The 12602-nt window shown below is 51.8% G+C and overlaps 1 protein-coding gene across 1 annotated transcript in view; it reads left to right on the forward strand.

Annotated features, from left to right (window-relative positions):
- The window catches only part of RBPJL (recombination signal binding protein for immunoglobulin kappa J region like), a 17809-nt gene extending 6237 nt beyond the window's left edge, over window positions 1-11572 (forward strand). The window contains exons 7-12 of the mRNA XM_021077696.2: window positions 2953-3090; window positions 3479-3588; window positions 3866-4018; window positions 5363-5518; window positions 5674-5777; window positions 5883-11572. Coding sequence (XP_020933355.2) covers window positions 2953-3090; window positions 3479-3588; window positions 3866-4018; window positions 5363-5518; window positions 5674-5777; window positions 5883-6156 — 935 coding nt within the window. The 3' untranslated portion in view covers window positions 6157-11572. The remainder of the gene's footprint in view (window positions 1-2952; window positions 3091-3478; window positions 3589-3865; window positions 4019-5362; window positions 5519-5673; window positions 5778-5882) is intronic.
- Window positions 11573-12602: the final 1030 nt, after the last annotated feature.

Raw genomic sequence — 12602 nt, forward strand, 5'->3', positions numbered from 1 at the left:
GAGGGTCCCCCAAACTGCCAGCAAGTGCCGAACTAAAGACAGATTGAAAGTTGATGATAAGGAGTTCACTTGTGGCAAAGGGGGTTGAGGATCTGGCGTTGTCACTCCAGCAGCTTGGTATACCCCGGTGTGGCCCTAGAAAGAAAAAAAAAAGTGATAATAAAAGGGTCAAGGAAATTCATTTTAAAATATTCAGTGCTTGATGTATATGCAAGTGTCTCTTTTAGAGGAACACACAGCCTAGCAGCTGAGAAAGAGACAGAGAGCTCAACAGCTGAGGTTTTGGTTTGATCCCTGGCCTGGGAACTTCTATGTGCTATGGGTACAGCCATAAACAAATTTTACTTTATTTTTTGTTTTTTTTGTTTTTGTTTGCTTTTTTGGGCTGCACCCACGGCATATGGAGGTTCCCAGGCTAGGGGTCTAATTGGAGCTACAACTGCTGGCCTACACCACAGCCACAGCAACACAGGATCAGCGCCTCACCTGCGACCTCTGCCACAGCTCACAGCAACGCCAGATCCTTAACCCACTGAGCAAGGCCAGGGATCGAACCTGCAACCTCATGGCTCCTAGTCATATTTGTTTCTGCTGAGCTGCGATGGGAACTCCCATAAACAAATGAAAAAACAATTTAATAAAAACATAAAAGAGCTAGTTTGAGATAAGTACTGCCCTGGATGCCAAGTGCTGGGGGTTTTGAAACTATGAGGATAAAAAGCCTAAATGCCTGTAACCTTTGCTGGAAGAAGGGAGGGAGAAGTAGGAGAAGGGGGGCTTACTTGGTGGGTATAGACATCCATCACCTTATTTGATGCTCACCATCTCGATGGGGTGGGTACTGTCCTTGCTCCTTGTAGATGAGGAAAATGAGGTTTGGAATTTCCATTCCTCCATTCATTTAAAAAATATTTGGGCCCATCACATTCCAAGTGACTTACCTAGCTTTGCCCAGCTAGGAAGTCAGGATTTGAACTTGAGTCAATGTAACTCCGGAGCCCAGCTCCCACCCATACACCTCTTTGCTTTCTGTCTGCTAAGAACCCTGCAGAATGTCTCAGATCCAGGCAGAGCTCCGGCTGGCTCTTGTTATCAAGAAAGGGCTGGGGAGGGGTAAGTGGAATAATGTGATAGTTTTGAGAGCAGACCCAGGCAGCCTGGGTTTGAATCCTGCCTCTGCCTCTGACTAGCTGTGTGATCTTGAGTGAGTTGCTCTCTCGAGTAGAGGTAATACTATCTTATCTCGGTGGTTGTCGAGAGAAGCAACATAGCTAACTCTTGTTAAGAATTTAAAACAGGACTTGAGGGTTTCTGGCTCTAGTGCAGCAGGTTAAGGACCTGGCATTGCCACAGCTATGGCCTAGGTCATAGGATGAAGCTGTGGCTCAGACCCTGGCCCAAGAACTTCCACGTGCTGTGGATGCAGCCAAAAGAAACACCCAAAACAAACAAACAAAAAACAGTACTCGAAACACAATAAATGTTAGCTATCATCATTATGCAATGGATGGAAACTTGGGTTAAGTATATATTGAGCACCTACAGGATGCTTAGAACTGTGAAGCGAGAGAGGCCAATGACCCAGGGCTTTCTCCCCGAGGTGGTCAAGGTCCAATTAGAAAACGAAATGGGGAGTTCCCATCATGGCGCAGCAGAAACGAATCCGACTAGGAACCATAAGCTTCTAGGTTCAATCCCTGGCCTCACTCAGTGGGTTAAGGATCCAGCGTTGCCATGAGCTGTGGTGTAGGTCGCAGACGCGACTCTGATCTGGCATTGCTGTGGCTCTGGCATAGGCGGGCAGCTGCAGCTCTGATTTGACCCCTAGCCTGGGAACGTCCATATGCTTCGGATGTGGCTCTAAAAAGACAAAAGACAAAAAAAAAAAAAAGAAAACAAAATGGCAGCTCTGAGTCTCTGCTAAAGTCTGTGCTACAGGCTGCAAGAGATCAATGTCAAGCCCTAGGAATATTATACTGCAGTTTCACACCCTTTGCTTATGCAGCCTCCTAAGCTGATCTTACCTACTTCATGCTCCCCAGCGGAGAGTATAACCTCCTCCAGGAAGCCCTCCTTAAGCCAGCCAGCTCTTTTTTTTTTTTTTTTTCTGTCTTTTTGCCTTTTCTAGGGTCACTCCCGCAGCATATGGACGTTCCCAGGCTAGGGGTCGAATCGGAGCTGTAGCCACCGGCCTACGCCAAAGCCACCACAGCAACGCGGGATCTAAGCCGAGTCTGTGACCTACACCACAGCTCAGGGCAACGCTGGATCCTCAACCCACTGAGAAAGGCCAGGGATTGAACCTACAACCTTATGGTTCCTAGTTGGATTCGTTAACTGTTGACCCACGGCAGGAACTCCAAACCAACCAGCTCTTCATACATCCTATTGAGATTTTATATTTACTTTTTTGGCTGCACCGAGGCATAGGAGTTCCTGAGTCAGGGAGCAGATCCAAGCAGCAGTTTCAGCCTACACCACAGCTGCGAGAGTGCCAGATCCTTAACCTACTGTGCCGGGCTGGGGATCGAACCTGTGCCCCAGTGTTCCAGAGACACTGCAGATCCCATTAGCACCACAGCAGGAACTCCAAGATTTTAACATTTATTCCTTGTCTCTCCTCGAGACCATGAACTCCTTTAGAGCAAAACAGACTCTACTTCATCCTTTAGGGCCTAGTACCCAGCGCAGTGCCAGCTGCCCAGTAGGTGCTTTGTGTCTACTTGATAAAATTCTGTTTATTGAGCTGAAGGATGCCCAGGCAGCAAAAAAGGGACAGAGGTACAGAAGCAGGACCACAGCAGGTACTAGATAAATAGCTGTGACAAACAAGTGTCCAGGGTGTCTGGGCATTTGAGCCAGACTGGCTCAGGGAACAGAGGAGGGGAACTTCGCTGGCAGGTGCCAAGGGACCGAGCCAGGCAGAAGCCCTGACTCCACCTCCCCTCGCAGTGTGCATATCCTCGGGCTCAAAGGTCTCCCTCTTCAACCGCCTGCGCTCCCAGACGGTCTCCACGCGCTACCTCTCGGTGGAGGACGGGGACTTCGTGGCCAGCGCGCGCCAGTGGGCTGCCTTCACTCTCCACCTGGGTAATCACATCAGCGGGCCCGGGGCTGGGCACTTGGCCTGCATTTGCTGATTTCATCCTCAGCGCAACTCCTCAAGGAATGTTCATTTTGCCCCTTGGAACTAATCCCCAGAAACACAAAAAGACTTGCCAGCATTCCTAATGAGTTGGTGACTGATCCAGGCTCTTCCGACTCCAGTGTCCAGGCCTTGGGGGTGGGAGGAGGGCCACGAATGACTTCTCCAGGCTAGGCATCTTCAGCCGTAGCTGCCTCCCTGTGTGCCCACCATGCCCCTAAGAACCATGTGTGATGTGAGATGGAGCCAGCGGCAAGAAGGGTGGGGTTGGGGACAGATGCTTGGTATCCCTGAAACCCTCCTTCCTTCCTTCTTTTTACTCCTCTCCCCCAGCCGACGAACACTCTTCCCAGGGGGACTTCCCGCCTCGAGAGGGCTACATCCGCTACGGCTCCCTGGTGCAGCTCGTCTGCACTGTCTCGGGCATCACACTACCCCCAATGGTATGGGAAGGGAGGGCACACCTGGAGGGGTCCCCCCAGAGCCAGGAAGAAGGTATGACCCACAAGGGCAGGGCTGGAGGGTGCGTGCCCAAAGCATGATGACACCTGTCCTGGCTCGGGATTCTCAGAGCTTTGCGGGGCTGGAAGGAGGTCAAGGGCTGGCTTGGGGAGAATATGCCAATGTCCCACCCAGCTATTGGAGCAGTGGCGAGCTGGCTGGGAGGGCAGCCTGTGGGCACCTAGGACCCCCATGCTTCCTCCCACCCTCCTGCTGTAGATCATCCGCAAAGTAGCCAAACAGTGTGCACTCCTCGACGTGGACGAGCCCATCTCCCAGCTGCACAAGTGTGCATTCCAGTTTCCCGGTGGTCCTCCAGGAGGGGGTGGCACCTACCTATGTCTTGCCACAGAGAAGGTGGTGCAATTCCAGGTGAGCAGCAGAGAATATGAGCACTGAGCAGAGAACCATAGAATGTTAAGATCATTTTCGGGGAGTTCCCGTCGTGGCGCAGTGGTTAACGAATCCGACTAGGAACCATGAGGTTGCGGGTTCGGTCCCTGCCCTTGCTCAGTGGGTTAACGATCCGGCGTTGCCGTGAGCTGTGGTGTAGGTTGCAGACGCAGCTCGGATCCCGCGTTGCTGTGGCTCTGGCGTAGGCCGGTGGCTACAGCTCCGATTCAACCCCTAGCCTGGGAACCTCCATATGCCGCGGGAGCGGCCCAAGGAATAGCAACAACAACAACAACAACAACAACAAAAAAAAAAAAAAAAAAAAAAAAAAAAAGATCATTTTCATCACGGCTGCTCCTTAGCAACACCGCCCCCCATGGAATGTTAGAATCATGGCTTATCAGGACAGAATCAGAGAATGGAAGAAAAAACATAGCATTATTGTGCAATACTCCTCCCCAAGGGATATAAAATGTAGACCAAAATAAGAATAGGGAGTTCCCGGTGTGGTGCAGCAGGAATGGATCTGACTAGTATCCATGAGGATGTAGGTTTGATCCCTTGCCCCGCTCAGTGGGTAGGGATCCGGCATTGCAGTGAGTTGTGGTTGTGGTGTAGGCTGGCAGCTGTGGCTCCCATTCGACTCCTAGCCTGGGAACCTCCATATGCTGCGGGTGCGGAGCCTTTAAAGCAAAATAATAATGATGATAATGATGATGATAATAATAATAGAAGGAGTTCCCACTGTGGCTCAGGCGAAAAGAACCTGACCAGTATCCGTGAGGTTGTGGGTTTGAACCCTGGCCTCACTCATTGAGTTAAGGATTCTCTGTTGCCCTGAGCTGTGGTGTAGGTCACAGAAGGGGCTCGCATCTGGTGTTTCTATGGCTGTGATGTAGGCTGGCAGCTGCAGCTCCAATTTGACCCCCTAGACTGGCAACTTCCATATGCCACACTTTTGGCCCTAAAAAGCAAAACCAACCAACAAACAAAAAGACATCGAATTGTAGAATATAGAAATCATTATTACTGTTATTAAGCAATTCTATTCCCAAAAGAATATTATCATAGAATGTTGAAAGATAAAAGAAGATCATGTAGAAATGACATTATTATTGAGCAATAATTCCTCCCAAAGAATTTTAAAATTACGGAATGTTAGGGCACAGAATTGCACAATGTTAAAAAGGGTTTTGTCCAAGCTCCCAGGGCAGGTAAACCACAGGGCTTAAGGCTGGAATCCTAGGAATGCAGAAGCCCAGGCCCTGAACGGGCTCCGCCTCGCAGATGGCCACCGTCTGAAGCTTCCACCCCATCCCCCAGGCCTCCCCCTGCCCCAAGGAGGCCAACAAGGCGCTGCTCAATGACAGCTCCTGCTGGACCATCATTGGCACGGAGTCGGTGGAGTTCTCCTTCAGCACCAGCCTGGCATGTACCCGAGAACCGGTCACTCCGGTGCCCCTCATCAGCACCCTCGAGGTGAATCCGGGCCCTGGGGAGCGCTGGCGGGCGTGGACCCCAATTGCATTGGGAGTTGAGGGTGCCTCTGGTTCCCAATTGCGCTGGGAGGTGAGGGCTTTGGGCTCTCAGCAGCGACAGCCTCTCTCACATCCCCTGGTCTCACCCTCTCCCAGCTGAGCGGCGGAGGAGACGTGGCCACGCTGGAGCTTCACGGTGAGAACTTCCACGCGGGGCTCAAAGTGTGGTTCGGGGACGTGGAGGCCGAAACCATGTTCAGGTATGGGGAGGGGCTCCCATGGGTCCTGGGGAACGGAGTAGGTGGGGCAGGGGGACGCATGCCATCAGCATCACCGCAGCCCTGAACGCGATGCGCCGCCCCCAGGAGCCCGCGGTCACTGGTGTGCGTGGTACCCGACGTGGCCGCCTTCGGCAGCGACTGGCGCTGGTTGCGCACACCCATCACAGTGCCCCTGAGCCTCGTGCGCGCCGACGGCCTCTTCTACCCCAGCGCCTTCTCCTTCACCTACACCCCCGAGTACAGCGCGCGGCCCGGCCCCCCGGGCGCCCCCGCGCCCGCCGCCGACCCCGACGAGCTGCTGGAGAGCATCCACCACGAGTTCACGCGCACCAACTTCCACCTCTTCATCCAGACGTAGTAGACGCCGCCTGGACGCCGGGGCCTGGCCCGAGCCGCCTTTCTGGGTCCTGGGTCCTGCCCTCTGCCCCTGTGCTGTGGAAGTGAAGGCTCTTGCCCTAGAAACCAGGCCCGGCGGGTCTGACACGGGACACGCACCTGCCCTTTGCGTCTCGGAAGACACGACCTGAGTGAAACTCCCTTTGCCGTCATGTCAGGAGTGTGGCTTTCCCTGTCTTTGTTTCACTCTCTAAATCGATGACTCTCTGCCTCAGTAACTTTGTAAAATCTCTCTTATTTGTGCCTTTCCATCCCCCACCCCCACCCCCATCTGGTCTTTGCCTTTCTTCATCTCTCTGTGTCTCCCATACAGTTTCACACACTGAAAATCTAAGCCTATAGGGCATATACCCTCGGGACAGCTGTGTCTCCCCTAAAAGAGAAAACCCCTAGTTCCTTTCTGTTTGTCTGTCTGTCTGTCTGTCTCTCTCTCTCTCTCTCTCTCTCTCACACACACACACACACACACACACACACACACACACACACACACACACACGCTCATGAGTCACGACCTGCTTGCCCTGAAACACCAGGTCCTGCCTGGATCACTGGATCCCACTCAGAGCTCAGCTCCCTGTACCAGCCCCTGGGGGTGCCGAATGGGGACAACTGGTCTGAAATGTAGCTTTATGGCTCTCACCCTTCTGGGCCTTTCCTTGAACTCTGAAGAAGTGCATTTCCTGTGAAATTCCTTTTCTAGAACATGGAAACCCCCGTGAGAAAGAAGAAGCTGACATTTCCCAAGGGGGACAAAAGCCAGTTTGCTCTTTAGGCTCCTCAAGGTCTTGGCTAAGCTCTGCCCTCTGCCATCAAGCCTCCATCATGGAAAGAGAGAAGCTTGGGAGTTCCCTTCGCGGCTCAGTAGGTTAAGGATCCAGCGTTGCCACTGCTGTAGCTCTGGTTACAGTTGCAGTGCAAGTTCAATCCCTGGCCCGGGAACTTCTGCATGCCACAGCCAGAGAGAGAGAGGGAGAGAGAGAGAAAGAAAGAAAAAAAGCTTGTTCAAAGACCATCTTAGCCCCTGAAAGTGGATCCTGGCTGAGGAACGCAGGGAACAAATTGATGGGAAGTGTGGCTGACACGAGAGCCTGACTCAGGAGAGTTTGCGCCCACTGCCCCATGACGATGTTGAAGCAGGAAGCCCCTTGTAAAGAGGCTAAGAGGGCTTTCATAACACACTGCACAGGGAGTTGGGGTCAAGGGCCTTAAGAACTTCCTCCACCACTCCACAAGGCAGGAGTCTCAGAAGCCAAGGACCTAAGTTGGCCTGAAAGCCCTGGCCCAGTCTTGCAGTTCTGTCTTTTTGTGCCCTCCCCTCAGGGCACCCCAGGACCCTTGGTCCCACCTCCGCACCCACCTGAAAGTTTGTGGCCCCACAGCCCCAGCCCTGGCCTTTCTTCTGAGTTCCAGCTACTGGACCATCCTTGGAGGTCTTCCCAAATCTGAACCTGGATCCATCAAATATCAACCTCCCCTCCCTCTCCATCTCCCTTCCAGAATAGACTTCCTCCTCTCCCCTCCCTAGTACTGCCCTGTTCTCCAAACTCAGCCCAGAGAGCCCCTTCCCCAAGATTTCCCCAAAGCAAGACTGACCATGTAATTTGTGGGGCCCAGGGCAAAATGAAAACATATGGCCCCTTGTTCAAAAATTATTACAGAGAATCGGGAGAGAGGACAAGATGGCGGAGGAGTAGGGGGACACGCTCGCCCTCTCCCACAAACACAACAAAAAAAGCACATCTACAGAAGAAATGACTCGCACAGAACAACAACCAATCGCTGGCAGAGGAACCTAAACTCCAATAACGGCAAGAAGTTCGTGACATTATTGGGCAGAACGGGAGAAAAGAGGAGAGTGAGAGAAGGTGAATCCGAGCGGGACGGGCGCTCCCGAAAGGGAACTGCGGAGGAGAAAGGGATCCCGCACCCTGGAAAGTCTCCTACCGGGGGAAAGATCAAACGAACCGGAGGAATCTCCAGATGCAGAGAAGAGTGTAGCAGTAAGTCGGAGTACGGAAAAAAGATCAAGAACCCAACGGACCATCTGAACTACGGGCACAGTCAGCAAAAATTGAGACGCCTGGGTGGGGGCTGGGCACCGAATCCTCGGCTCCAGAGGTTAGTCCCCGGGAAAGGGCCGGGGGACGCCTGGGTGGGGGCTGGGCACCGAGACCTCAGCTCTGAAGGTTGGTCCCCGAGAGGGGGCCGGGGGACGCCTGGGTTGGGGCTGGGCACCGAGACCTCGCCCCCGAAGGTTAGTCCCCAAGAAAGGGCCGGGGGACGCCTGGTGGGGGGGGCTGGGCACCGAGACCTCGGCTCCAGAGATTAGTCCCTGGGCTAGGGGGGCGGGGAAGAGCGGAAACTGCTTGGGAGGTCTCTAAACCATTTGACGGGGCAGAGACTGCCTGGGAGACTAGAAAACAAAGCTGTCGCAGAGGAAGGGAGCAATACTCTAGGGGCGGGGAAGTGGAAAGCCGCCTCAGAGGGAACCTGGGAGAAGAGCCTGGTCTGCGCCCGTGCTGGGGAGGGGAGAGAAGAAGGGGTGGGTCCCCATAGAATACCCCCCACGCCACAGCAAGCTTACAGGCCCGCTAGCTAGCAGAAAGCTGTGCTTCCCAGTGCATTCCCTCCCCCCACCCCCGCCACCCCCTACGCTCTCGCCGAACCTGGGGCTGCCTGCCATCCAGGAGGGCTGGCCTCAACAATTGCCTGAAGCCTACCACCGCAGGGGCTCTCCCTGCACAGGCCTGCTTGCCCTTTGGAGGGGCTACACTTCCACAGAGCAGCACCAAACACCACCAGCCCCCTAGAAAAGGCCTGCAGCCCAGAAAAGCTAGAACAAGCCTAGCCAGGCCGTGAATAGATCGACCTAATTCTCCCACGGTTTTTCTGAGACGGGCTCCCCCGGGGAGGAGCCTCTTGAGTCTCCAAGGGCCTTGCTACACGCCCAAGACCCCAGGGGGTGCTAAGACCTAGTGGACCAGCTGCATAGGACTGCCAGCTCCAGGCAGGACCCCCTGCAGCCCAGAAAAGCTGCAACAAGCCTGGCCGAATCGGGAAAAGATCTCAGACGGTCTTTCTGAGTCGGGCTGTCCTGGGGAGGAGCCTCTTGAGTCTCCAAGGGCCCTGCTACCCGCCCAAGACCCCAAGGGGTGCTGAGACCTAGTGGACCAGCTGCATAGGACTGCCAGCTCCAGTCAGGACCCCCTGCAGCCCAGAAAAGCTGCAACAAGCCTGGCCGAATTGGGAAAAGATCTCAGACGGTCTTTCTGAGTCGGGCTGTCCTGGGGAGGAGCCTCTTGAGTCTCCAAGGGCCCTGCTACCCGCCCAAGACCCCAGGGGGTGCTGAGACCTAGTGGACCAGCTGCATAGGACTGCCAGCTCCAGGCAGGACCCCCTGCAGCCCAGAAAAGCTGCAACAAGCCTGGCCGAATCGGGAAAAGATCTCAGACGGTCTTTCTGAGTCGGGCTGTCCTGGGGAGGAGCCTCTTGAGTCTCCAAGGGCCCTGCTACCCGCCCAAGACCCCAGGGGGTGCTGAGACCTAGTGGACCAGCTGCATAGGACTGCCAGCTCCAGGCAGGACCCCCTGCAGCCCAGAAAAGCTGCAACAAGCCTGGCCGAATCGGGAAAAGATCTCAGACGGTCTTTCTGAGTCGGGCTGTCCTGGGGAGGAGCCTCTTGAGTCTCCAAGGGCCCTGCTACCCGCCCAAGACCCCAAGGGGTGCTGAGACCTAGTGGACCAGCTGCATAGGACTGCCAGCTCCAGGCAGGACCCCCTGCAGCCCAGAAAAGCTGCAACAAGCCTGGCCGAATTGGGAAAAGATCTCAGACGGTCTTTCTGAGTCGGGCTGTCCTGGGGAGGAGCCTCTTGAGTCTCCAAGGGCCCTGCTACCCGCCCAAGACCCCAGGGGGTGCTGAGACCTAGTGGACCAGCTGCATAGGACTGCCAGCTCCAGGCAGGACCCCCTGCAGCCCAGAAAAGCTGCAACAAGCCTGGCCGAATTGGGAAAAGATCTCAGACGGTCTTTCTGAGTCGGGCTGTTCTGGGGAGGAGCCTCTTGAGTCTCCAAAGGCCCTGCTACCCGCCCAAGACCCCAAGGGGTGCTGAGACCTAGTGGACCAGCTGCATAGGACTGCCAGCTCCAGGCAGGACCCCCTGCAGCCCAGAAAAGCTGCAACAAGCCTGGCCGAATCGGGAAAAGATCTCAGACGGTCTTTCTGAGTCGGGCTGCCCTGGGGAGGAGCCTCTTGAGTCTCCAAGGGCCCTGCTACCCGCCCAAGACCCCAGGGGGTGCTGAGAACCAAGTGAAATCTGCTACCATCGTGGGGTGGACCTCCCAGTCCTGTCTGCCCTCAGGAAGTCCTCCTTTGCTTCAAAGAAACACTGTTAGTCCCATCAACACTCCAGAAAAGCCACACTGCCTCAAAAAAAGATTGACCAACAACGACAGCCCTCAGGAAATATTCCAGGGCAGTGACAAGGCAAACACTACCCGATAACGGAGAGTACAACTCCCTCAGGAGAAAGAAGACAACAAGCAAGATGAAGAAGCTGAGAAACCACCCCCAGTCAAACCAACAGGAGAACTCACCTAAAACAGTCAACAATGAAACTGATCTCTGCAGTCTGACAGACCTGGAGTTCAAAAGAGAAATAGTGAAAATACTGAAGGAATTAAGAGAAGATATGAACAGCAATGCAGATACCCTCAGAAAGGAGCTAGAAAATATAAGGAGGAGCCAAGAAAAACTAGAACATTCATTTGCAGAGATGCAAACTGAACTAGGGGCAGTAAAAACCAGAATGAATAATGCAGAAGAACGAATCAGTGATATGGAAGATAGAATAATGGAAATCACTCAATCTGGTCAACAGACAGAAAACCGAATCAAAAAACTGGAAAGCAATATAAGAGACCTATGGGATAATATAAAACGGGCCAATCTACGCATAATAGGAATTCCAGAAGGAGTAGAAAAAGATAAAGGAATGGAAAATATATTTGAAGAAATTATCGCTGGAAACTTCCCAAATCTAAAGGATACTGGATTCAAGATACAAGAAGCACAGAGGGCCCCAAACAAACTGAACCCAAACAGACCCACACCAAGACACATCATAATAAAAATGGCAAAAGTTAGTGATAAAGAGAGGATCCTAAAGGCAGCAAGAGAAAAACAGAATGTTACCTACAAGGGAACCCCCATAAGAATATCAGCTGATTTCTCTACAGAAACACTACAGGCCAGGAGGGAATGGCAAGAGATATTTAAAGTGCTCAAAGGAAAAAATATGCAACCTAGAATACTTTATCCAGCAAGAATATCATTTAAAATAGAAGGGGAAATAAAAATTTTTCCCAACAAACAAAAACTTAAAGAATACAGCAACACAAAACCCAGGTTAAAGGAAATATTGAAAGGGCTTCTCTAAACCAAAAAGAAAGGAAGGAAAGGGAAGAAAAAAGAAAAGAAAAAAAAAAAAAAAGAAGAAGAAGAAGAAGAGGAAGAACTAGGACTGAGGAAGATACAATCAGAGAGCAGTCACTCAAATAAGCCAGCATACAGATTTAATCATGAACATGCTTCAAACAAAATAAAATTAAAAAGAAAAAAATAAAAGAGTCATCAAAACCATAAAATGTGGGCAAGGGATGTTAGGAGGTAAATAATCCTTTTTGTTTGTATGTATGTCTCTCTTCTTAATTTTAATATAATAATGAAGTGTTTGAACTTACAGGACCATCAGGCTAAAACACACAATTATGGGAAGGGGTTAGCATACTTGAAAAACAGGGCAACCACAAGCCAAAACCAAATATTGCATTTGCAAAAAATGAAAAAAAAAAAATACACTCAAGCAGATAATAACAGGAGACCATCCAACCAAAAAAAAAAAAGAAAAAAAAAAAGAAGAATGGAGAACCATAGAATCAACTGGAACACGAGGATCAAATGGCAATAAATAATCATCTATCAATTATCACCTTAAATGTCAATGGACTGAATGCCCCAATCAAAAGACACAGAGTGGCTGAGTGGATAAAACGGCAAAAACCTTCAATATGCTGCCTACAAGAAACTCACCTTAGGACAAAAGATACATATAGATTGAAAGTGAAAGGCTGGGGAAAAGTATTTCATGCCAATAGACATGACAGAAAAGCAGGAGTTGCAACGCTCATATCAGACAAAATAGACTTTAAAACAAAAGACATAAAGAAAGACAAAGAAGGACACTATTTAATGATTAAGGGATCCATCCAAGGAGAGGATGTTACTATCATCAACATATATGCCCCAAACATAGGAGCACCCAGATACATACAACAAATATTAACAGACATAAAGGGAGATATTGATGAGAATACAATCATAGTAGGAGACCTAAATACCCCCCTCAC

Source organism: Sus scrofa, chromosome 17 (assembly GCF_054392235.1).
Source record: "Sus scrofa isolate SSC_HxYL_T2T_F1_AM1 chromosome 17, Sscrofa_HxYL_maternal_Yorkshire_Landrace_v2.0, whole genome shotgun sequence".
Lineage (NCBI taxonomy): Eukaryota > Metazoa > Chordata > Mammalia > Artiodactyla > Suidae > Sus > Sus scrofa.